General features: G+C 37.8%; 1 protein-coding gene across 2 annotated transcripts in view; it reads left to right on the top strand.

Annotated features, from left to right (window-relative positions):
• The first annotated feature begins 2486 nt into the window (after nucleotides 1-2486).
• Nucleotides 2487-25390, top strand: part of prickle3 (prickle homolog 3) — a 30872-nt gene continuing 7968 nt past the window's right edge. The window contains exons 1-4 of one of the 2 annotated variants that reach the window (XM_042492460.1): nucleotides 2487-2669; nucleotides 12862-12944; nucleotides 23847-24030; nucleotides 24251-24364. In XM_042492460.1, coding sequence (XP_042348394.1) covers nucleotides 2628-2669; nucleotides 12862-12944; nucleotides 23847-24030; nucleotides 24251-24364 — 423 coding nt within the window. In that variant the 5' untranslated portion in view covers nucleotides 2487-2627. Of the gene's footprint in view, nucleotides 2670-12861; nucleotides 12945-19032; nucleotides 19086-23846; nucleotides 24031-24250; nucleotides 24365-25390 lie in introns of those variants that run through there. The other variant, XM_042492461.1, reaches the window with a different exon arrangement.

A 25390-nucleotide genomic window follows, 5' to 3' on the forward strand; every position in this document is an offset into this window, starting at 1 on the left:
TTTATCCAACAACAGTTTAACCCTTTGAAACCCTGGGCAAATTGGTTAGATTTCTTTCAAAAACAGTGGAGAAGGCAATGAGCAACTTGGCCCAGAAATTTGAGTCATAAAATTACCTGAAAATAAGCAAAAGAAAAGTATACACATGTATATATTTCATTTTATTTATTTCTGTTACACAACTTTAAACTTTTTTTTCTTTAGATATAGGTTTCTGGACATTTTCCCTATTTCCCTTATTTTTAAAAATAAATTTAAAGTAATATTTCTTGACCCCTTTTACAAATGTCTTGCAATTTTTGAGACATTTCTTAATAAGTTGGTCTTTGCCTTTTCCCCCACGTTTTTGAAAGAAATCAAGCCAATGTGCTCATGTTTCAAAAGGTCAAATAGCTTGTGAAAGGTGTCTGAAGGCAGCACAAGAGACTGATGTTGATCCAGGTTTCAAATGGTTAATAGAGCGTTTACTGCATGCTGCTGGATGTTTTTAGTTTTAACTTGTCTTCTATCAGCCTGCCACTAGATGGAAGCAGAGTGCCACTAACAGTCTGAAATTAATTATGAAATTGTGTCCCACTAGTTGCAAGTCAGAGTCAGTTAATGCAAAAAAAGCTTCAGCATAGCTATGATGGTGTTTTTTTCCAGTCTCTCATCAGGTTGTTGGTGTCCAGATATGATCAGGAGCTCTATTTTTGCACACTCTGTGCCAGGATTTTTACTGACCTGGTGCCGCATGAATCTGTGATCTCTAATCTCATCTGAAATGTTTCTGTTGCAGAGTCAGATATGCATGCTGTCCCCCTCTTTTCATTTTGAGATTACACTGCTTTATGAAAATCCTTTCCTACTTTGCTTTTCCTCTGTGCTGCTGCAGTTCACTTGCAATAACCATCACAGTACATTACCTCCGTGTCTTTTTTAAGACCTACAGTGGAATGATAATCCTTTGTTTGGGGTCATACTGACTTGTTATCAAACTAATTCCCTCCATGATTTTGCTGCCGCTGCTGTAACGTGAGCAACAATAACTCTCCCCCAAACACATCTGTGTTCATATTTCCTAGTCTAAATATTTACTACGGAATATTTATTAAACAGACGCCTCCCATGCTCTGAATGTTTTCTCAATACAACATTTTGAACCAGGCTTTGTAGATGGACAAATGAAGACTAAATATGGAAAGTTTAATAGAGATATTTAAAAAGGAGTTGTACGCACAGTGTTTAAATTTTTGTAGTTAAGGTGAAATAAAGGCCTAACTTTGGGACAGTTGCTGCCTGTGTTCAGATTTATGGTCAGCTGAGGTAAACAGTACATTCAGTATGCATACAAGTTGGCAAGTAATGACCAAAATTTACAAATGAAAATAATTAGACAAGAACAAATAGCTACTTCAGTAATAGTGATGAAATCCTTCAAAACCACATTGAAGAATGACAACTTTTTGGTAAGTTTTTTATTACATATTTTTCAGTTTGATTTTTTTTTTTAAGATTTACTCAAATCTGATTTTTTTGAAAGTGTTATATTAAAGCACTTTCTTTAAAAAATGTGTTTTATGAAAGTTAAATTTAATTTGGATTTGTAAATATTAACAAATTAGGTTCTTTGAGTGAAATGTTGGACTTTAAATCAATCAGTCAGACTTCATTTATATAGGACACACACACATGCACACACACAAGCATGTGAATAACAGCACAAATAAACTAAAAATCAAAAGCAGTACTCATTAAAACAAGGAAGTGAGGAAACACCAGAGGTAGGATAAAAACTATAAATAGAAAGATGCAAGTAAACAAATAAATAGTAAGTAAATAAATAGATAAATGAATAAAACTATGATAGCAATAACAAAAGAAAACAAATAAATAGACAAGTAAAATATTTAAACTGTAAATAAGAGGTAGATGGAAGGATAACAGCAAAACTGAAAATTTAAAATAAAATAAATATGTTAGAAATAATAAAATGATATAGAAAGTAGTTTAAATAAATAGTCAATAAATAAATAAAGTCCAATTTCAGTTCAAAAGCCAATCAAAAATGGTAGGTTTGCTTTGAAAAATATAATTGACTTTATATACTGTCTATGGTCTCTACCATTTTTTTTTTACGAAATGTGAATTTGTTATTCATACTAGGACTGTACTAACTAAAAATAATAAAACATTTACTGGATGAAAGTAAAGTTAGAGCTTCGTCAAGTTAGCTAGGAACTATAAGGATGGAGACCAAAACTTCAAGATAAAAGCGGCGACGTTATAAACTCGAATTGAAAGACTTTGTTGGTAAGTATCTTGACCAATAAGATAATTTTCAAGATATTTAATACAAACTCACGTCACAATTTAGACTTTGTTTAGTCGTTCCGCCAGAAATGTTGAACATTTATGTTGGAAGTGTTTTACTTTGAAAGCTAAGCCAGAAGTTACATTTTTCAGTTGGGCTAGCTTGTCAGTAAGTAGTTAGCTAAGGCGGAAGGAGGAGTCCGGGACAGTCTGGAGGGGGACATCATGTAGTTCAACACACACTGTGTGACTTAAAATATTCAGACTTCGGTGCTTTATCCTCCTGTTTCATTCAACTGGAAACATATTGTGTTTTTGACATCCAAACCGACATCATGTTCCTGCGCGGATCTAAAAAGCGACGGTCGAACCGCTCGGTAAGCTCTTTTTACATTCATTTTTTTAAGGACTTTCACAACTCGGTAAACACTTTTAGCAAACCTGTTACCACCTTCTTTTAACACAGAACATATATTAGGATTGTTTTTAAGTCTTTCTCTGCTTCATTGTAATAGCCGGACTTGAAATGAACTTGTAACGTCTGAATATTCAACACTGAAAACAGCCCAAGCGGAACTTTGTCCCACCTTCACCTGGCTTTTGTGTCGGTAGCAGACATTGTTTTCTGTATAAAAACAAAAAAAAGAGTCCCACTCCTTTAAAAAAAAATACAGGAAAATATGTAATTGTATTTTGTTATAGTTTACAAGGTACCAGAAAAGATATTCTTTGTTTCGAGAGTTTTTTCGGGCGCCTCAGGTAGGCTCAGGAGGGGTCAGACTACGTCATAGATTTTTTTTCTTACCTGAGCAGGTAGGTGATGTGTTAGCTGTAACCTGAACATGTTTATTATTGCCTTTGTCAGGTTTTATTACAACAACAATTGATGCTCTGTAAGATGATGTGCTAGCTGGATTTTTGCCCAAAACTCAGCCTATATGGTCGGGTTACTGATCAAATGAAGCTTGTTTTGGGACCAGACTAACAGCTGTCTGGCCATGAAACATCTGGCTCTGCAGCACACTTGGATTATATCCAGACAGGGACTGTGGATCCAAACACAGCACTACTGTTTGTAAAATTCTTAAATTTTATACTCTAGTCTCAAAGCAAACCAGAACATAATACCCCTGCTTGAATTTAGCTGGACTCTGTGTGTGTAAGTTTGTTTTGTTGCAAGTAAAAGTCTAAATTTTAGAAGTAAAGTACAAAGGTATAAGCAATAAGTATACTTAAAGTACCAAAAAATACTCATTATGCAGAATGGCCTTTTTCAGATTATGTGTTTTAAATGATTTGATTGTAATTATTGATGTACAGCTTAAATGTTGCAGCTTAAAAATATGGGAGCAATTTTAATATGCTGATCTTATCTTCACCTGAGATAATGAATCATAATTTATTTGTTAGTTATATTTTGTATGAATAATCTGAAAACTAGCTACTAACTAAAGCTATTTAATGAAAGTTTTGGAGTAAAAAGTACAGTATTTGCCTCTGAATTGTATTGGAGTACAAACATCAGGAAGAAGAAAATGGAAATACTCACACAAAGCACCTTAAAATTGTACTGTACTCAAGGAACAGGATGTATGTAGTTACTTTTCAGCACTTGTATTCATTGTGAAATTTATATGTAACTTATCCTTTGTGCAAGCGCTTTTACTTGATTTAAATACTCAGGACACCTGTTCCCACCTCACACATACAACACTCAACTATTAATGAATACCATCAATATTTTATGCTTTGACACCCAATTACACCAGCACTCAAAAAGTGAGTTTTGAATCAAGTTACAACACAGATGTCAACAAGTGAGCTGTGTATCTTAAATATTTGTTTAAGCCATTTGCATTTTTCTTTTAGTTCGTTTTAACAAGTTTAAAATAATTTGTTGTATATCAGAGTGTGAATAGATAGATTTAGGGTCTGTGTTATAATATATTGAGATTAGATACCATCTGAAACTTATTATGATACAAATAAAATGTATCCATGTTCCTAGCAATGCAATAATCAGAAAAAATCAACAATGAATGTCTGCACAGTACCTGCCTGGCCATGATCACAATGATGATGATGAATCAGATTAAGGCAGTCATAAGAAGTATGTAGACCAGAGTGTTTTGATTTAGGATGCTTTATAAATAAAATTATAATACAGGATGTTAGTATAGATTATACTAAGTAAACAGTTTGAGTGCCAAACCCAAAGCAATATTTGGCTCGATATGTAGCTCATGATCTTCCCTTCGCAGTGTCTCAGATCATATAATTGCATAAGTCTTAAAGTTAGTTAGTGTGCTATGCATTAGACACCCATAGACTAGTTATCAGATTCAAATTTGTCATTTGACAGTTTCACAGACGTACAGGTGTAAAGAATGGATAAATACTGTATGACTCAGGATGTGTAAACATTTGTTTCCCAATGAATGATAAGATGAATGTAAAGTCAGACCTAACAAAAAAGTATATAGCCTATTACAAAGTGATCAAAGAAGCAGTGTTGCTGTCACAGTCCTTGTACCAACATTTAGGCAAGGCAAATTTTGGCATGATAAAACTCTGTTTGTGAAATTATTTTGTGTTAGTTTTTGTGTATTTTGAAGCTGGAGTTGTAGTATGAGTGCGACCTAACTCACTATATAAGTATTTTATATGGTATATATAAAATATATACAAGAAATAAAAGTGTAGGAGCAGATATATAATGAGATGATCATTCCAATCAGCTGTGTTGGAGCAGGGAGCGATCTCAAACGTGCAGTACTAGTGGTACTCGCGGAGAGGTTTGGGAAATGCTGGGTTAATCATGATTATATTGATATGGGAATTGCAATGGTCCTTTTTTAAAGCAGACGTTTTTAAATGTCACAGTAGGAAAAGCACAGGTGTAAATAATCAGTTAGATTATGACTAAATCTCATTCAGCTGTATTCAGTTTATTGTGCATGCTAGCTCACAGTCATGGAAGGGAGCCATCGTTAAAGTTATTAGTAACACCTGGGATTTTCCAACTACTCACAACAGCATAGTCACAGATAAACATTTCATTTTTTCCCTCTGAATGGCACTTTTATTTGGTTAACCCAGCATTTCCCAAACCTCTCCGCGAGTACCACTAGTACTGCACGTTTGAGATCGCTCCCTGCTCCAACACAGCTGATTGGAATGATCATCTCATTATATATCTGCTCCTACACTTTTATTTCTTGCTCTTAACTTAAATTTTTAGATCTACTTTTAGTAGGGTTGTTTCTAGATATACATAGTTTTTTTCTAAACATATCTAGTTTTTTTCTGTTGCACTGCTGTGGATACAGCTGGGATAACAGAATTTTGTTTTTTTTATTAGGGGTCGCTAGATTATCAGCGTTGATATTTGGCATTTTAATGATCACCAATAAAGTTAACTGATGAAGAAGTGCGGGTATTACACTCAGCCAACACCAGGGAAGGCTGTCTGAAATACATGCAAAGAAAATGTCAGCATGGGAGGAACTTTTACTTTGTAAAACCTCGGGGAGCTTTTTTTCCCCATTATTTTCCATTTTGATGTTGAAAGTTTCTGTTTTGATTAAACATTTGCTAAAGGCATTTAAACAAAGTTTTGTGTCAGAGTTTGTTATATTCCAAATACTTAATTTTGGCAGAAACATTTTCATGTTTATTTTGTAAATGCAAATCGGTTCCAAATATTGGTTATCAGTCTTATTAAGTACTTTGGTGTCTGTATCGGTATTGGCCCTGAAAAACCAGTATCTGTTGACCCCTATTTTTTAAGCATGCAGAAAAACAGCAACCTGAATCTTGCATCAAGCAGCTTTAGGAATTCATAGCAAGTTGATCATTTGAATCAGCTGTGTTGGAGCAGGGAGAGATTTAAAACATGCAGGACAAGAGGTACTGGATAAGAGGTTTGGGAAACGCTGGGTTAACTCATCCAGCTGTTAAACGTTGTTCGAGGCAGCAGGAAGCAGTGATGCGTAAACCATGAGTACAACAAGACGTTTTTGGCCACAGAGCGGGGGCTCGGAGAGGGCCGGCCTGCAGGCTGTCTGTTTGATCCTGTCCAGTTAGGAGAGGTGCGTCTACTGAATGTGGCAAGGCTGCAAAGGCCCCCGACCTCTGACCTCTTCTGTTAATGTTTAACCCTTCCTGCACCACAACATTGAGGAGAGGAGCAGAACCTAAATGACAATCATTGTCTCCTGTTACGTTAATAAACTGTGCAGAGATTGTTTTCCTTCTCATTTAGAATTTACTGTGGGCCTAATGACATCATTTAGGTTTATTTATTATCCATTTTCTTTTATTTTTGTAAGCAATCTCTGGCTCCCTTCTGATAACAAAGCTGGCAGACTTTCAGTTTGTCCATTACCTGGTAACACGGTTACTTGGTAGCAGGTGAGATCTCAAGCAAACCGAGGCAGAGCGGCATGTGATCAAACCTTATACCCACTTAGTGACAACAAAAGAGCTGATATGAAAAGTCTGACGCCGCTCTTAAGTGTGAGCATGTGAGCCGATGCAAACTCGTGTGAATGTGTTATTTACTTTACCCACAGTCAGTTTAGAAGAAACTTCCTACCACCACTCCCATCACATCCTTCACTTGCTCGGTGCACAAAAGGCAAACTTCATTGTTGAGCCACAAACTGGATGCATTATCTTTTGTGGAAAACTGAGAGGAAACACACACGAAGTTTCTGTGTAGCCCTGATATATAGGACAGTGTCATCATGATAAGGAAAGCGTCACTGGTACAGACTAACGTTCAAGGCTGAAAGGTCCTTTCTGTTGTCATCACAAAACAGCCGTTAAGGAGTAAATTAAAGGTTCCTGGCTTTTTAAATTGAGCTGTTTTAACAAAGACAAAACGACAGCTGGGAGCACCCATGATGTCATAACCTGTGTGATTTTGTGATCACACGATGTGTTAGTTTTTTATGTAGCTATAAATATGTTTACAGCTCAGACCATCTCCTGATTATTTTGTGTTTTTAAATTAACCGAATTGGATGAAGCGTGACCTTGTCAAACTTGTATTCAATGTTGTAAAAACTAAGGATGTTCTCTTGTTGTCTGTTAGAAAATAATGGGAACTCAATATTTCAGGATGTAACTAAGTACATTAATCAAACACAACTTTGAGGTACTTGTACTTTACTTGAGTATTTCCATTTTGTCCTGCTTTTTACTTTTACTTCACTTAATTTTGAAAGCCAATATTGTACTTTTATTCTACTTCATGTACACAGCATCTTTAGATACTTTGTAAATTCTGATTATTATTACAAAATAAAAATAAACTAACAAATTATGACATATTATTGTGGATACAGCTGCCTGGCTGTTATGTTAAATTAACTCCACTGTTACCAACATTAGTGATTATTGACACAAAAAATACAATAATGTAATGTTTAATATTCTGAAATTGGTCATTAGGCATTATGAGTACTTTTAATGTTTTTACTTAAAGTATATTTTGATGCTGATACTTCTGTACTTTTGCTTAAGTAGCATTTCGAATGCAGTACTTTTGCTCGTAATAGAGAATTTCTTCACTGTTATATTACCTTTTTTTTGCATATGATACGGATTTAAGTACTTCTTCCACCACTTTACTTTTTACTTAACTTCTTTAACTTTTAGAAGTTTTAGTTACTTTTACTAATATAATAAATAATTGAATTACAATAATTAATAATTGTACATGGCTTAAGCCACCCCACCCCAACTTCACCAGCTGCAATGACATAGCACATTAGCACATCACTAATTATAATACAATAATGTTATGTGTATTATTATGAAATGGGCCATTTTGTATGAAAAGTACTCTTATCTTTGGTACTTTAAACTTACATTAATGTTAATTAATGTAATTAAATGTACATGTTTTACTTAAAGTTTTTAATGAAGGGGTTTTACTCATTGCAGAGTATTTCTACACTTTGGTATTGTGACTTTTACTCAGGTATACGTCTGAGTACGTAGTAAGTAGAACGAGTAAGTTTAAGGCTTTTCTCAGGATTCCTAATCCTTCAGTTTTCATTATGTCATTCATTATGTCATCGTGCTTAATTCTTTGTCCTTAATCGAGTGAGCATCCATGATGATGATGATGATGTTGAGCCTCTCATCGCTATTGATATCAAACTGTTTCAGAATGAATCCAAGTCATTATGCTGAGTCGAATCTAATGCAGACAGACCTCCATCTCATCAGCCTCCCCTAATTCTTCGAGAAATTCAAACACAAAAGCTGCATAAAAGGGCAGTGACACAGCGAGCTCCTGAGAACTTCTGTATTTCTAATCATGAAATTAACCACAGTTTCCAGATACGAGCATTTTATAATTCATAGGTTTCCAGATGTCTACACCTCTGTGATGGAGATCTGACTATACAAGATTACCCTGACCTACAGGAAACCCTTATTAACACGTCTAACCTAATATAATATATCCTATATAATATATATAACCTAATATAATTCTAGGTGTAGCATAACCAACTTTAAACAGCTGTGGATGGTGACTTTTTAAAAAAAAAAACCATTTTGGGCATATTTGGTAAAACTGTCTCTGCACCCACACAGCAGTATATGAGACAAAAAATCAGTTTTAATTTTTAATTTAATTACTTTTAATGGTATCAGAGCCAAGGAGTCTCCAAAGCAGCTGTCAATCACTGCTGGGTACTGTGGTCTGACTGTGCAAAGTAGGCAGCGCTGATCAAATAAAAACCAAGTTTCTGTTTCTGCATTACGTGTTTCTCACCTCAAATGTGAGAATTTTAAAGGTTTAAATGCTTTTGAAAGGCGTCTGAACGCAGAGCAAGAAAACTGATGTAGATCCAGGTTTCAAAGGGTTAAAAAACAAACATTAAAAAGTAACCCGAATGTGAAAAAGTCACACTGAAAACATTGACATATAAAGTGTCAATTCATTGAATGGAAAGTCAGTAACACCCTGTAATATCCTTACGTGTAATCACCAGGTCGGCTACAGTTTCCAAAGGTGTCCAATCCTGCAGCTGTTTGCTTTCAACATCAGTAATCTTAATAGATGTGATATTCTGGAGTGGAGTTGTACTTTAGGGTTAAATGTACAAGCTCTATGTAGTGTGTGCCCCCCTCTGCCTCAGTCACCAAGTCAGTATGACAGCTCAGGAGCTCCTTTTAAAGGAAATAAAAGCTGAAAGGTCCAGTCATCCAGAAATCATCTGTACGCTTCATTTAGCCCATCTGGTCACCTTTCATACCTGACTCTGTTAATGGCAATTAAAGTGAATCAAAGGGGTGATTAACAAGTACGGACGACAAAAAGCAGATACTAGTGAGCTCAGCACACAGTGAGGCATTTGAAAATGGCACGTAAATTATTGTTTACTGTCATGTTGGACCATTCTGGACTAACTAGTTCTGGCTACAGTCATTTAGTGCACATTCAGCCAAACATCTCCACCTTGGAACCGTGCACTCAAACTGAATAATTTCTCTCTCTAAAAAAACACATAAAACAAACAGATTATGCTCAAAAGTACAAGAAAGCAAGCAGATTGCTCTCAGTTTAATGTTTCTGTGGTTTCTCAGTGCAATTGTAAAGCACTTTCAGCCCATGTTACAGCCGTCAGATATCAGTGAGATAAGCAAAGCAAACACAGCATTAACCTAATCAAAGTTGTGCCTTCTCACATTAGTTTTTACTAAAGAACTCTGCATGGGAAAAACAGGCTCAACATGAATACTGATGGTTTAGTGGGTAGAGCTGGTGTCCTTATGAAGGTGTGTGTGATTGGAAAAAGAAATATTAAAACACAGATAAGCTTGTTTGCACAGGTACCTCGGTGTATCACATATCTGCATTTTATGGCTTTGCTCGTTAAACTCTGTTTGCTGTTAGTCTGTGAGCATGCCTTCATTCTGCATCTCAATGTGCAATTTGTGCATGCCTTTGAAAATAGCAAATAGTTTTCTGCATGCAGCCTTATTTCGAAACCTTGCAAAACCAGCAGCAAATATGGGGTCTTGCTCTTTTTTTCTTTCTTTTTTTTTTTTTTTTTTTTACAGACAGAAGTGCATATGAGGCACATGCTTTGTTCTTCCTCTCCAAATGCTGTGGTGGAAAACAACAGCGTCACAGAATCCCAGTGTTTCTTTCACTTTTTCCTTATAAACCCTGTGCAAAGTGGTTTGATTTCTTTCAAAAAGTGGGACATTGAGCAACTTCTCAAGACATAGCAGAAAAATTAGGGAGAAATCAGGAAGAAATTAAAAAAGAATTATCTAAAAATAAGCACAAAAAAGAGAGGAAAAACAAACAAGGGAATGACCTGTAAAAAGTGATGGAAATTAAATGAATGCATTTTTTTCTGTAACAGAAGTTTAAATATATGATTACAATAATTATAAATATAGTTCTCTCCACATTTTTTCCTGGTTTTAAAAAAACAAGCAAACTAATTTTGAGGTCCTTTTCTTGTCATCTTTCACTAATTTCTCACAACTTGTTGCCAAGTTCACAATTGCCTTTTTTGAAAGAAATTTTCTCAGGTTTCAAAGGGTTAAATAGCTTGTAAAAGGTGTCAGAACATAGGATGAGAAAATTTATGGTGATCCAGGTTTCAGAGGATTACAGGGAGGTTTTCCCAATCTGAATTTAGGGTCTAAGGACAGAGGGGATCACAGGCTGTACAAATGTATGATTTTTGATATTGTCTAGTGTATGTAAAATTGACTTGACTTTAATACCTTCAGCAGGGGAAAGAAATAGCTAATAAAGACACATTTTCTCTGTCAGCTGTAACTTTCATTGCAGAAGATAGGAGAGGTGCCCCAGAATAAAAGCAACAGAGAAAAAGAAAGTGGAGACAAAGAGACTACATGGAGAGGGAAAGGGTGCAGCTCCCATCCTGTGTCTGCTTCCTTCCTCTCATCTCTAAAAAGAGGCTTGTGTCCGCAGTCTATACTCTAAACACACACACACATGCACACACATGCACTCACATGCTGGGCTGCAGGAATTGAATCAGAAGTGAGATATGAAGTAGTTGGTGTAGCTATTGGCTAAGTCAGATGCACCGCTCAGCACTTTTAGCTAAAAGCATTTTTGTGATTTTATTGTGATTCATTTAACTCAAAGTTGAATAAAACAGCGGCTATTTGATATTCTGGACATCACTGACTGTTTTCTGTGTCTGCACCCAGCTAGCAGGTTTAATACCCACTGCAAGATTTACTCCTCATGCCTTATTGCGTTGACTAGTGCTTGCACACACCAAACAAGAAATAATCCAGGAGAGATTGCTGTGTACATTCAGCTGTAAGAAAACCCTGTTACGTACAGTGTGAGCATGGAAACACCATTTGAGCTCAGAGCTGTTCAGACTCACCACCAGTGCTGTGATAGTGTATGCTGTAAGTCACAACAGTGTGTGATTTAAAATGTCTTGAATTCAGTTTTATAAATATTAGTCCTTAAATGTCATAAATGTTTTAAATGATCATTTTTTAGGTGTTAATTTCCACAGACATCTTATCTATTTTGCATATTATGCATTTTTTAACATTTCCTCTCTCAAAATGAGTTGAGCTCTTCTGTCTTGCTAAAGAACCGTACTCCTATATAAACCCTAAAACCTACCTCTGCATGAACCACATACAGTATGTATGACTTAAATTTATGCTTACCTGCAACGCTTGAATAAGAAAACAATGATTTGTCACGAAATCTATCTTGAATTTGTTTAAAAATTATATCTAAAATGTCTTATCTAATTATATGTATCCATTTTTTAAATTTCTTATGTCAAAATGAGTCAAGCTCTTTTGCATAAAAGTCCAATCGTCTGATGTTAAACATTTTTAGACAAAGCCACTGAACATAATATTGTCTTGTTCCTTTATACTTGCATTAACCCGTTTGCAAAATGTAAATTAACCTAATCACTCACTGAAGAACCATACTCCTACATAAAACCTTAAACCTACCTCTACAAACAGTATGCACCATTTATTTTTATACTTACCTGCAACACTTAAATGAGAAAACAATGATTTGTCCAAAAAAATCAGTCTTGAATTTGTTTAAAAATGTCTTAATGAGCATTAAATGTAAGTGTCTGATAACTGTAGACACCCTGCACAAGCTGTGTCCAACACAACTTATATATCCATGTGATAAACGTGCCCATCACCATGCTTTGCAGCCATTTTAATAGTTTATCTCTACCAGTTCAAGCACACACACACACACACACACACACACACACACACACACACACAGTGACATGATGATGTAGGATTGTCATAAATGGACATCATCACTGTTGCTGAACCAAAGGCTGAAGAGATTGACTCTAAGTGCATTCTGCTTGTGGCTTAAGTGGAAACACTGCTCACTTACTCACTCAGTATGATGCTGATGTTTCTGCGGCCATGTCTCGCAAACACCGTACGTGCTCTTTTAACCTTTAACTGTCTTGTGCCAAAAATGCATGAGTGGTTCTGTGCGGGAAATGATGTTGATCTGAAGTGTGTGTGTTTTGTTTTCAGCAGGAGGAAGAGGACCCAGACAGAGGGCAGCCCTGTATGCGCTGTGGGGACCAGTGCCCCGGCTTCCGGGTCCATGGCTGGAGGTATGTCTTAAACATTGCCGGCGCTGCCTGTTAGCTTAGCAGGAAATGTTTTTCTCGTATTCACCTTTGGTAGAGTTTCACTCTCTGCCGCTACTGTTTGGATCTGATAATGACCAGCTACTTAAAAAGAGGGTCTAACATCAACTTTTGAGGCTGTTAAACGTTAAAGATATAAAACATAGGCAACTTTGATGTTATTTTTTTGCACAGGAACAGATGTGTTTTTGTCTTTTAGACACCACATATAATAAATATTCTGATAACATGAGGCCAGGTAGCATGCAGCCTGCAGAGACGTTTTATGTGTGCAGCACTAAGCAAGGACAAAATTTGGCTGTTTCTACTATACTATAAACAGATTTATTTACTCAATGTTAAAACCAATACTCAATGTTGGGGAAGACACGTTCCCTTCAATATTTAGTGCATTTATTCCCCTCCCAGGAAAAACAGGAAAGCAGAGGATTTTTATTTTGACACAATTAAATACATTTATACCATAAAATAAAGCAGAAAGGCACAAGCTGGTGCATAAGATCACTATAATGTAGGAAATTAAGTGTCTGATGCTAAAAATTTTCTGTCAGAGGACCTTCAAACCCACCCATTTAATACATGTGTCCCCCAGTGTTGAAACAAAATCTACACCCTTGGTTAAAAGTGTAATATTATCTGCTTTGTGACTACATAGTGTAACGAGGGAACCGGTAGTTCAGGAGTCAAACTGTGTGTCTGCGTGTGTTTGAATTTACATGTCTTGGGTATCAACATTGCTACCAGTGGAAATCAGCTTAGCTGTGATCTGTGCACACACTCAGTGCAGATATACATTAAAAGACAACAAACATGACCCAGTAAGGGCACTGCATGATGTCCACAGAGCCGATCAGCCTTACTGACCCTGCGGCCACGAAGAATAGACTCATGAGTGCCATTAAGCCTTGACAATTGCAGCAGATGCAGCTGCATTTAGTTTAAGTTGACGTTTATCTTCATGGGAAAACAGAGGCATAATCTGATACAACAGATTATTTTCTTTAGGGCAGATCAACAGAGTGGTCATCTGGAACAAGGCGAGATCTGCTCAGCAGAAAGACGAGGTGTTTCGTAGGATGTGCATATTGTGTTCAGAGAGTTTCTGTAACTGTAGGAGGATCTGCAGAAGAAAAAGTTTAATTCTTACAGTCCTGCTTTTTGCATCACCCTGCTACCTCTTACATCTATTTGTTCAGGAGTTGTTAGCTGTCAAAGGCTTTGCTGAACAACAATTTATTTCACACTGTTAAGCAGATTTTTGCGTGCTTTCCTTTGAGCCTTCTTTTCTTTTCTCTCCCCTCTTTAGTCCGTTAGTGAATATCCAGCTGGTTGGGTCTCTATGTTACTCTAATCCTGTCAATCACGCTAATAAGATTAGGCCTCGCTGCTGTGATAGCAACCCTCTCGACTACTTCATACCTCCCTCTGTCTCCCCCTCTGTCTCTCAATTTCACTGCTGCCTACATTTCATTCAGTATTAAATATTATGTAAAACTAGCGGAGCACTCAGAAGTGCAGACCTCTGTCATGGCCGAAGCCCTATCTAGCAATGTTGAAGGCACAATATAAGATTTTCAGAACATAAATTTAGCCGCAAACTACTATTATTCATATCCCCATTGGCTGTTGGCTCGGCCAGCAATGTTGCTGTTGTTACCACCGCACTGCTAGCCGCCCCCATTTCAGCTCGGCCGCCTCTGTGTTTGCTCGTGATGTCTGAGGTGAGAGCCACGTGCACTTTTGGATTGAGACTGTGCATGTCGTATATTGCAAAGTGAAACTTAATTTGTGTTACGGCTGGCATGATATAAGATTTTCACCCTGCGCACAGCACTGCACAGACAGTAGAGATTATGATATGAAAGTTTAGCTTGCACTGCACATTTATTTCATTTACTTTGTTTAAATACTTTCAATCATCACTACTGTACCTGGTTGAAATTCTGCCTGTAACGTTAGATCTAGGTGTCTTTCTGGAAAAATTAAATGTTATCTATGGCTGCGCAGATTTGTCTTTTTTGCTACATGGATCTGTGCGTTTACAGAAGGCAGTTACATCACTGTGTCCTGTTCAAATAAAATTTAAACTTTTTATATAGAACAGGCTCCATTTATGTTGATTATGTATATGTGTTGACTTTTACAAAGAAATGTGATAAATCTATATGTTGAACAAATGCTGACATCCAGTATTAATGCCTATCCTCAATTATCATACAGTATGTGTATTATTGATCAGTATTTGATTTTTAAATATCACAATTATCATCATAGGGGTCGACTAATTTTGGGGTTTTAGGGTACCAATACTGATTAAAAGTATTTAATGAGACCAATATTTGTAACCAATATGCATTTACAATAAAAACGAAAATTTTTCTGTCGAAATGTAGAATTTCTAATATAACAAACTCCAACGCAAAATTTTGTTTAAATGCCTTTAGCAAATGTTTATTGACAATTATTGAATTTTAATCATTTGTCAAAACCTAATCGTCAATACTGATATATCGTGACACCCCTTATTGGTTTATTGGCTCCATGATATGGATCTATCCCAATATTGAATGGGTTCTTCCTCGGCTCATGATACTCACTTTCACTTTCAAGTTTCCTAAAATCGGGCCAGTGGGTTTCTCACAAACCAAGCCGAACACATGACTATGTTGGCGGAAGTAATAAATATTTTCTATGGGTAATTATTTACTTGACTGTAACCGGAGCAAAGGGTCAGTCACTTTGTAATCAGAAGGAAGCCGTATGATCCCAGTTATGAAAAGTATTTCTCCCAGTACATTGTGTTCACTGGCTCTAAACTCTGAGGCTGTAGAGTACAAGCATCAGGTTTGACACACTGCTAGATGAATGAAAAACAAAGGACAAAGATTTATTTCTGCTTACGAAATCTGCGTTCACAGTCCCAGATGGGGGGCTGTGCGGCTGAACCAAACTGTGGCTCTGTGATGGAGAGGATAAAACAAAAGGCGCAGGAATGCGAACTTCATGTAACCAAAAGACTGTAATTGTATCTTTTAGCCTTTTTTCCCAGTTCTTTTCCCTCTATTCAGGTCAAGACAAAAGCTCAGAAGTTAGGATGTAATCTAAAACACGTGTGCTGCTCTCTACCTCCGGCCACACTCTGGTGGAAGTCGAGCCCCGGTACACATCAGCGTGTTTACAGTATCTGTGGAGTATTAACATAAAGCTGTGGGGGTTATGGACATGTCTCAATTATGTGTTTGGCTGGAGGACAAATCTGAACTGACTTTTGGGTGAACAGACAAAGAGAAATGTCTTGTTTAGATGTTTCTGATCCCGGAAACATGAAAGTGATTAAATGATTGAGATTTATGGGGGTCAGCCTTTAAGACCCCCGAGTCCCGTGCTAATTGCATCTTCTTTAATAACCAATTTAGAGTCACACCTTCCCTGATGGAAAAGATCATCCAAGTGACCACAGGCTTAGCTGCTGATGCTCGCTGAGAGGGAAGTGATCCATCTTCATCCCGAGCTCTCTCAGACAGAGCTTAAAGTGAGGCGGGGGGCAGATGGTGCTTCCGCTGCCCAGCAGCAAGTGAATTGAGTTACTTTTGACCCACAGGTCCCCGCCACGCTTCAAAAGTGTTCAAAGTAGCCGAAGCTATTAGTCTGGGTGGCCATGCAGCAATTACTCAGTCACTAATTAGTGGCAGGGAGCTATAGGACAAGGTCCATCTGTTTCTTCAAATCAGATCTAAGGAGGGATTCACTATACATCCTGCAGCGCAGTATAGATTATCACACAGCAGCACACGTTCAATGCAGAGGATTATCCTATGGCTGCTTTCTCTGACCTATGATACATCTGTTTACACAGAAACAGCAGTCTAGACTGGCTGCTGATGGTTAGTCGTCTAAAAACTAAGTAATGTTAGGACTGTAAGATTATCTTTAAGAGTCATTGTGACTGATTATATCTGACCAGCTGTCCCAAAAAAAATATACAGTGTGCAATCGAGACAAAGAACAGCAGAAAACCTTTACATTTTTGAAAGCTTTTTGGTGCTTTTTTTGCAAAAAAAAATCCGTAACTCTAGTTGCAGATTCTTTTCTTTGTTTGTTTTTTTTTGTTAATTGACTAATGTATCAGCATTTTATCTGGGCAGCTTTACATTGCGTCTATCACAGTTAAGATGATGTTGCTGAATCTGATGCCGAAGTTGTTAAATTGTTACTTTAAAGCAGAACACCACCTAAATTAAGAATTCCAATAGGTTATTTTCATCGTCTAGGAAAGTTTTAACCTGAGCTACTCGTCCAAAGCCAGAAGTCCTTATAAAGAAAGTCGCATAATTGTGATGTCATTAAGTATAAATTCTGGATTCTGGCTCTTTTTGCACAGCGGTCGCACCATGGGGCTGCTACAAAGTCTGTTCATTATGCTGCTTTTGCTTTTTTACATAGAACCAAAAAAACTGTGGCATAATGCTGCTCCAGTATGTGATTTTAGATAGCATGCTGGCCTCCAGGGAGCAAAAGAAGCATGACGGGGGCAACATTTAAAACAATAATGCCAAAGTCTACTGTGACATATAACATACTTGTCAGCAGCACGTTCTAAGCAATAACAATGACATAACATGGCAGTAACAAGCATTTACTGTCTGTTATGTGGCGGCTGATCTTGTCCTCTGCTCAGAGGGTAAGGAGCTCACAAATTTCATAGTTTTCCCACTTTGAGAACATTTTCAGCTTCAGTTCTTCTTCTTCAAGTTAGCTGCTGACTTGGCTTGTTGCTTTTTAAATCTTCCGACGGTGGGTCGCACACATATCATATTGTCAAAACATTACAACCGTCCCGTCTGTGGTCTCAATATAGATACAGCGCTGTTACTACCTCCACTGCTGCTTTGAAGGAGAGATGATTGTTTCCTTCCCAATCTGCCATCATACCTTTTTAAGAAAGGCAAGTGGACTAACAGCTCGACATTTACATCTTAAACATGTTTTGGAAAAGGAGCTATTGAATGTGAGCCTGATTGTGGACCCACACTTTGTTTAGTTTCCTATTTATACCAAAATTAGTTTTTTCCTTTAGTAGTGTTCTCAGTTGTGAAACAGGAAAAGTACCCATATACTCAGACCTTTCTTCTGGGTGCAACCTTCAACATATTTCCCAATTCAATGTCTATGGAGCAGCTTCAGCCTTTATACCTGCAGACATGATGAATTTGAGTTTTAGCATTAGTTTTTGAATATGGGAGAGAGTTATACATCTTTACTTATATTATTTTCGACTGTCGTAGTGTATACCTATATGAATTTTGAAATGGACGTAGTTCCCCTTAAACATAAACCAACACCCCCCCCCCAAAAAAACAAAAGAAGTATTTATAAAAGAAATATCCTCAGTGATTGACCAAAGTCAGATGATCTTGTGTGTCGTGACTTCACTAAGTCTGAGAGTCATGCCGTCTGCTTGATATTTCTCCAGAGACACTTTGTTGTCATGCGGGCCCATCTTGATCGCATAAAATGACAAATACTGCACAGCACAGCATTGCTCATAGCTCCAAATCTGCTCCACTCTCATTTCTATGATTAATAACTGCATGAACGCAACAATCGTCCATCTGTTGTGAATCAGTGCAGCAGTCTGGTCAGAGGAGAAAAGACACAAGTGAGTTTACTCTTCACGATTGTCACTCGGACTCTGACGTCTCATATCTTCAAAGGCTGCGTGAGTAAATTATGCACTGTTGTGTACTCTAGCTTATCTTTTTTGAGTAAATTTAAATCACATGAGCGTTTGTGTGTGTGTGTGTGTGTGTGTGTGTGTGTGAACTGTGGGTTTTGTGTAGTGTGTGGTTGTGTTCAGTGCCTTTTGTTTGCGCCCACCGTCAGCACGGAGGAGGGTGGGAGTCGGGGGTGGCGGGGACATTGAAAAGAGCCGAGCAGACAGAGAAATTACCACATGGAAGTGAGCTGCCACAGAATATCCTGCCCTCACTGACAGACACGCTGACAGCAGTAAGCTCCTACCGGATGCAAACTTTTACAGAACACTAGTCTGGATGGGACAGCATCAACAGGCCAAGCTGGACTAATTTGTCATGATTACAGCAGGTAACGAAGAAACCATATTTTACTGTCTAACAGGATTAAAGGGAGGAGAAGCTCAAACAGTCATTAGCTTTGGAGATGTGGGTTGACTGTTTTGTGTGTGTTTAGGAGATTATTATCCTGACTTGATGTTGTTTAGCACACAGTGTGGACTTCAGGTGCAGAACCTGATGTAATGTGCAGTTAGTGTTGTTACTCACCTCTCCTGTGGACTGATGGCTGCCTGTAATTTATCTTAACAACATGGTGTCTTCATGATTATGTCATTTATTTAAGTATATACACACACATTTAAAAGTGCTTGCTCATATATTACTGGATGAACTCGGGTCAGTGTGGGATCTAGGGGAGGAATGAACAAGCGCTAATCTCTGTGTTCAACAAATTAAAATGATTTAAAATCCCCTCAGCTAAAGCTAATCAAAGCTGCTGGATTTGCAAGAGTTCAAATGAGTTTATTTCTACTCCATAAAGTGTCAGTATTTAGTTTCTGTTTAGTTTACTGTCTAATAATAATATTAATAATAAAATTAACAATGAAATTTATTTCTACAATGCTTTTCTAAAGTTACAAAGTGCTTTACAAAGCACAATATAATACCAGACAATATTAGAGAAACAAAAAATTAAAAGAACAAGAGAAATTTGCAATTAAAGAGCAATAGAACAAAGTGTGAAAGAACAACATAAAAACATAAAAAATAATAATAATCTTTCAACATAATGACATAGCTGCACCCATGTTGGCACACTGCCCTCTCCTTTATTATCTAGTCTTTATTTCAGTATCATGTATTTTATTATTTATGTGGATTATCTGTGACTGTCTGTGACACAAACAAAAGATGCATCCTTAATAATAACAGCACCAGCTGTTTCAGTTACAATATTTTGGTGAGCTGCAAAGCAAATTTAGAGGCAGATTGTTGATTTCTGTCCAAAGCAGCAGCTGTTGTGTCTCTGCTGGTTGTGGACTCAGTAGAGGGCAGTTCCCAAATAGTTCTTTTTTTTTCAGGCTGCACAGTTATGATGTACACAGGAATATAGCAAAATAGTTTAAAGTGTCTGCTCTTTTATTTAGTGCCTTACAGTCGTGGACATCCCACTATGAAATTTGGGAAACTAGAAGATGTTGTCTCTCCTCATGATCAATATTTCAGTCACCATGTCAGATTTTGACTAGGGCTGCAGCAAACACTTATTTTCATTTAATTAATCTGGCATTTATTTGCCCAACTAATTGTTTTGTCTATAAAATACCGGGAGCGCACTGTGATGTTAAATATACAATCTTACTAAACAGCAAAAAGGCAGAAAATACTCACATTTGAAGTGGAATGAGCAAATGTCTACTTTAAGAATTACTTAAACAAGGAATTGATTATGAATATTATTGCAGATTTCAGTCAATCGAGTAATCAACTAGTCATTTCAGCTCCTAATTTGACAGCAGGGGAATGATACACTCACAAAATTGAATACTTAAATGATAACTACTGTAGTTATTCTTGGTCTTTACTCCATTAGCACATTAATAGTATATTTGATTAGATTTTCCCTTGTTTAGAACTTCCTGTTGAGTTTTTTTGACCTATCAGCACCAAATGTGGTACGCAGCCAGAGGGGACAAAGCCTCGCTGTGTTACATCAGAGGCTTGTGAGTCAAATAATTGAACAGGACGGGGCTCAGCACAGCAGGGCTTGGTAAATTGCAGTGTTGAAATGCCCTTCAGAAATGTGCTGCTTTTAAGTTCACTGAAGTCATGATTAAACAGCAGCTCGCTGAGAAAAGCAGAAATAAAGTGGGTATGTTGTGGAAAAGGTTCCCCTGTATTCAGACTATACCTGTATATACTTTAGTGGTGCTGATGCCATTTGTGGGTTCTGAAGTTTATCTGCTGTGTATGTAGCAGAAGTATATTTAATGTTTTGGCATGTGCACAAAACAATCTTTGGTTGGACTCTGCACAAAGAGAGACATGATTTAAGACTCTTCTGCAAACTTTCAAACCTCAAATTCGTCCAAATTGGCACTTTGCGATCTTTTAATGACTGTAGGTTGCATGCTTTCATCATGTGGAGGCTGCTGGTGGTGTCATCGGGTGAGACGTGGTGCATCTGCCATCTGTCCCGCTGTGCCAGGTCTCCGGCTGTGTCCTCCTACCCACTTACATCGGCATGCAGCCCCCCCACCCCTTTGCCAACACACACAAACACAAAGGCACACACACAAATGCAGCTGGGGTCAGATTCAGCCAACGTGGCTTAGCCTAATCTGACTTACAGTGTCTACTTTTATTTATATTGTTTCTACGTACTTGGCGACCATGTCCATCTAAGATGCCAACCTATGACGGCTAAATGTTTGTCTGTTTTTTTGTGCTTTTTAAACTTTTGTTTATTCGGGGGGGGGGGGGTAATAAAAAATGAATATTTTTTTAAAAAGTGATGGCTGTACGTTAAAAGCATGCACTGTCCTGGGCTTGAGAACAGGTACAGTCATGACATCATAGCATTTATTTCCTGTGTTTTGTCGACTCCTTAACAATTAACTGCTGAGAAATGAGCACATTCACTGTGACATGCAGCAATTACCTGCCGTCGCCAGCATTTCAAAGACTTTTTGTATCAGGATTGATTAGAAGAGGGGCACTGCTGGAGTTTACAAGCATGTTTGTGTGTTTTTGGTTGGGTGGGGGCTGGGTGCTGGAATAAAGCAGCTTTGTGCCTTGTGAACTTGAGCCATAAGTGCCAGCTGGCAGGCTGTTATGCAATCACAACAGAAATGTACACATGCAGTACATGCTGCCACATTGTCACCTATATGCACCTGACACCCACACCTCACTGTCACCCTGGGCGCTTCACTCTGACTTCACCAGAAACAGACACACCCACCTTCACACCGAGGAGTCAGAGGACGTGATGGGGTGTAATATGAGGCTGAGGGAGATTATTGCTCCCATCTTCACCTCCCTCTCGTAACTGCGGCGGGGATTGACAGCTAGGCTTATGTCAGCGACCTCATTTCCTGCGTGTTTAGTAGTAGCTTGTTTGGGATGTGCTGGTCCTGATGAGAGATCCTCAGTAACATCTGTGATGAGATTGACTTTACTCCAGTCGTGTAAACGCATTAACACCATCCACAGACCACACACTACTTAGACCAGTAGTTCCCAACCTTTTTCCTTAAGGGACCCCTTTCCTATCATTGTGTAAACTGACGGCCCCTGAGTAACATGACACTACGTGACATATTGTATGGATATTTCCTATCCTGTTATATTCAGAGCATTACAATAACAGTAGTAAACAACTGCAAACTGTACAGTCAATCAGTATTTGCTTCTTCTTGACACCTGGCCTTTTTTCTAGTAGCGCCTTGGTTGTTTTAACCCTTTTCTTTTAAAAACATGAGAAGAAGTAAATGAGACACTTAAAAAGAAATGACCCAAAACTTAGCAAACCAACAAATGTGAAAAAAATTGTAGAAGTACAAAAAAATGACCTAAAACTGAGCAACAAAAAGAAAAACAAAAAAGCAAAAAAAATAAGCAAGGAAATGACCTTGGAAATAAATCCCTAAAAAATCATAATCACTCTGTAGAATATTTTGATATGTAATTCTGATAATTATAAATATAGTTTGTGGGACAGCTTTCCCTAGCTTTATTTTTTTTATATAAATAAATTTCCAAATCTACTAATTTACTGCAGTTTGCAGAACATTTCTTACCAAGTTGCTCACTGCCTTTTTTCCCATTTTTTTTAAAAAAGAAAGTAAACAAATTTGCTCATTGTTCAAAGGTTTAAATACTTTTGAATGCAACATTTTTATCTGGTTTTCTTCACAGAAATGAATGAAATGCTGAGATATAGGTCTGCTGTGCATACATATGTTTAAAAACCAATATTACCTTGCAACCCCCTGTGAAGCTTTGGCGACCCTTAGTCGAAATCAGGACACCCATGTTGGGAACTAGTGACTTAGAAGATCTTTACAGCATTTTAAATGATCTGCAGATTGTGTTTTTGTGTACCAGTGTGACAACTGTTGCATTAGTAATTTTTGGCTGCAGGGAGTCTGGCTGACTCAACCTCAAGAATGTGTGTGGGCTGGTTTGTGACATAATGTCTCCAACGCAAAGTGTGTTCATAAATAATATGGTTAGAAACTGTGGGAGTGCCCATATGAACGTGTTGTAAAATGATTTATTACTGTAAGAGCTCTGCTGTTCGGGCTGTTACCTTGGCTTAATAAAGGGCCGTCCACACGAAGAACAATGACTACGACACTGACGATGTGAGCATCCTCACTGAGGTTCTGTAGTCAGGTGCCAATCACGTGCTGCAGACTCCTGCTGTGACAGATACATTTTATTGGCTGTCAGTATTTTCATTGTTTATCGAATTGCTCTGAAAGCGATTCTAATAATTAAGATTTGTTACTGTGATTGTCGTCATAGTTGTGGTATGGACTCCACCATCCACGAGTTAGATCCACTTTTAATGGTCAAAAATCAGCTGAACTTTGAGTTTTCCATTTGTTTTCTTTGTGTTTATGGGATGTCAGTTGCTTCTGGCAAACAGGGACTGATATAAATCTGAAGTCTAGAGTCAGGTTTTAAACGTTGTGGTTTGCACCTTGTTACCTGAAGCACCAGGAGAGCCCAGCATCTTGAACTGTTTGACATTTGATCAGCTTTGGCGTGTGTTATAAATCAGTAAAAGGAAGGAAGCCTAAAGCTGTCTTTGTCTCCACAGGAAGATTTGCGTACACTGCAAGTGTGTGCGAGAGGAGCATGCCGTGCGCTCGGTGCCGGGCCAGCTGGAAAAGATGATGACGAAGCTGGTATCAGACTTCCAGAGACACTCCATCTCCGACGACGACTCGGGCTGCGCCTCCGAGGAATATGCATGGGTCCCACCTGGGCTCAAGCCTGAACAGGTAACAAACGGGGTGCAGAGCAGACGCAGAGTCGAGACAAAAATTAATGCACAATGCACGCTTCCACTTGGACATGTTCGTACACACACATAAACAATTAGAAAACCATGGGAAAGTATATTCAGTGTTTGTGATTTATGACTGCAGATGAAAAAAATTGCTCGATAAATGGCTCTCTGTGCTCTGTCATTTATGTGAACACACTCGTCTCCTCACACAGGTCTACCAGTATTTCAGCTGCTTGCCAGAGGACAGGGTGCCTTATGTGAACAGTCCAGGGGAGAGATACCGAATCAAACAGCTGCTGCACCAACTTCCAGCCCACGACAGTGAGGTAACAGCACTGTGTGTTCTCCTCTTTGGCTTCATTCCTGCTGTAAAGTAATCGTGTTGGGACATTTCAGATGCAAACAGTTATTCAGTGTAATCACGATATAACAATACACTATTGTTATCGATCCTGAGCCTTCATGAAACCTCCACATACAGTACTGAGCAAAAGTCTTAGGCCACTTTTAACCTAAAGACTTTAAAATCTTGTTTCTCACTTATAGAGCCCTACATGGCCAGGCCCCGCAATATATAAGGGGCCTTTTATTTCCCTAACACTACAAGCCGAGCTCTTAGATCGCTCCTTCAAGTTTGCGGCTCCCTAAGCTTTAGTCTCCCAGCCAGCTTTAGAGTACTGGACTCTGTGGAGTCTTTTAAAAAGCAGTTAAAAACCCTCCTGTTCAGACAGGCATTTGGGTAGCATATAGTGTTTAAATCCTGTGTTTTTGTCTGCTCTCACTGTATATTTCTTCTGGGTTTTATTTTATTTTGGTTGTGAAGCACTTCACGACTGGTGTCTGCGAAAGGTGCTATGTGAATAAACTCTGCTTGCTTACATTGCTTGCTCATACAATGTCATTGTCATTGTCATGTCATTTTAGCAAGGTTAAACTGATTATACAAGTTTATTTCTCAGTAGCCAATTTAATAAAATACAACCAGAACATAGAGGAAATAAAAAAAATAAAAATGCAAATATTTCATAATAAGTCAATTTCAACAGTTCCAAGTATTTAGTGTGACCTCCATTTCCACTTAGCATGTCTTGAATTCTCTTGGGCAGACAATATGAGATTTGCGATACCAATATTCTGCTGTATTTACACCAGGTTTTATTCAAGACATGTCCAAAGCTCAATATTGATTGTTTGAGCTACCTTTTGTTATGGTTGTACGATTCCATGTTTCACACTAAATACTGACTTCAGTCTGAAAAAGCCATTTGTTCTGACTGTTTTGGTGACGGTGATGTATTTTGAAATGCATGCCTCGCCATGATATGTGTAAGGATCTTAAAGACAAAAGAGAT

The sequence above is a fragment of the Plectropomus leopardus genome, chromosome 8 (genome assembly GCF_008729295.1).
Source record: "Plectropomus leopardus isolate mb chromosome 8, YSFRI_Pleo_2.0, whole genome shotgun sequence".
Taxonomy (NCBI): domain Eukaryota; kingdom Metazoa; phylum Chordata; class Actinopteri; order Perciformes; family Serranidae; genus Plectropomus; species Plectropomus leopardus.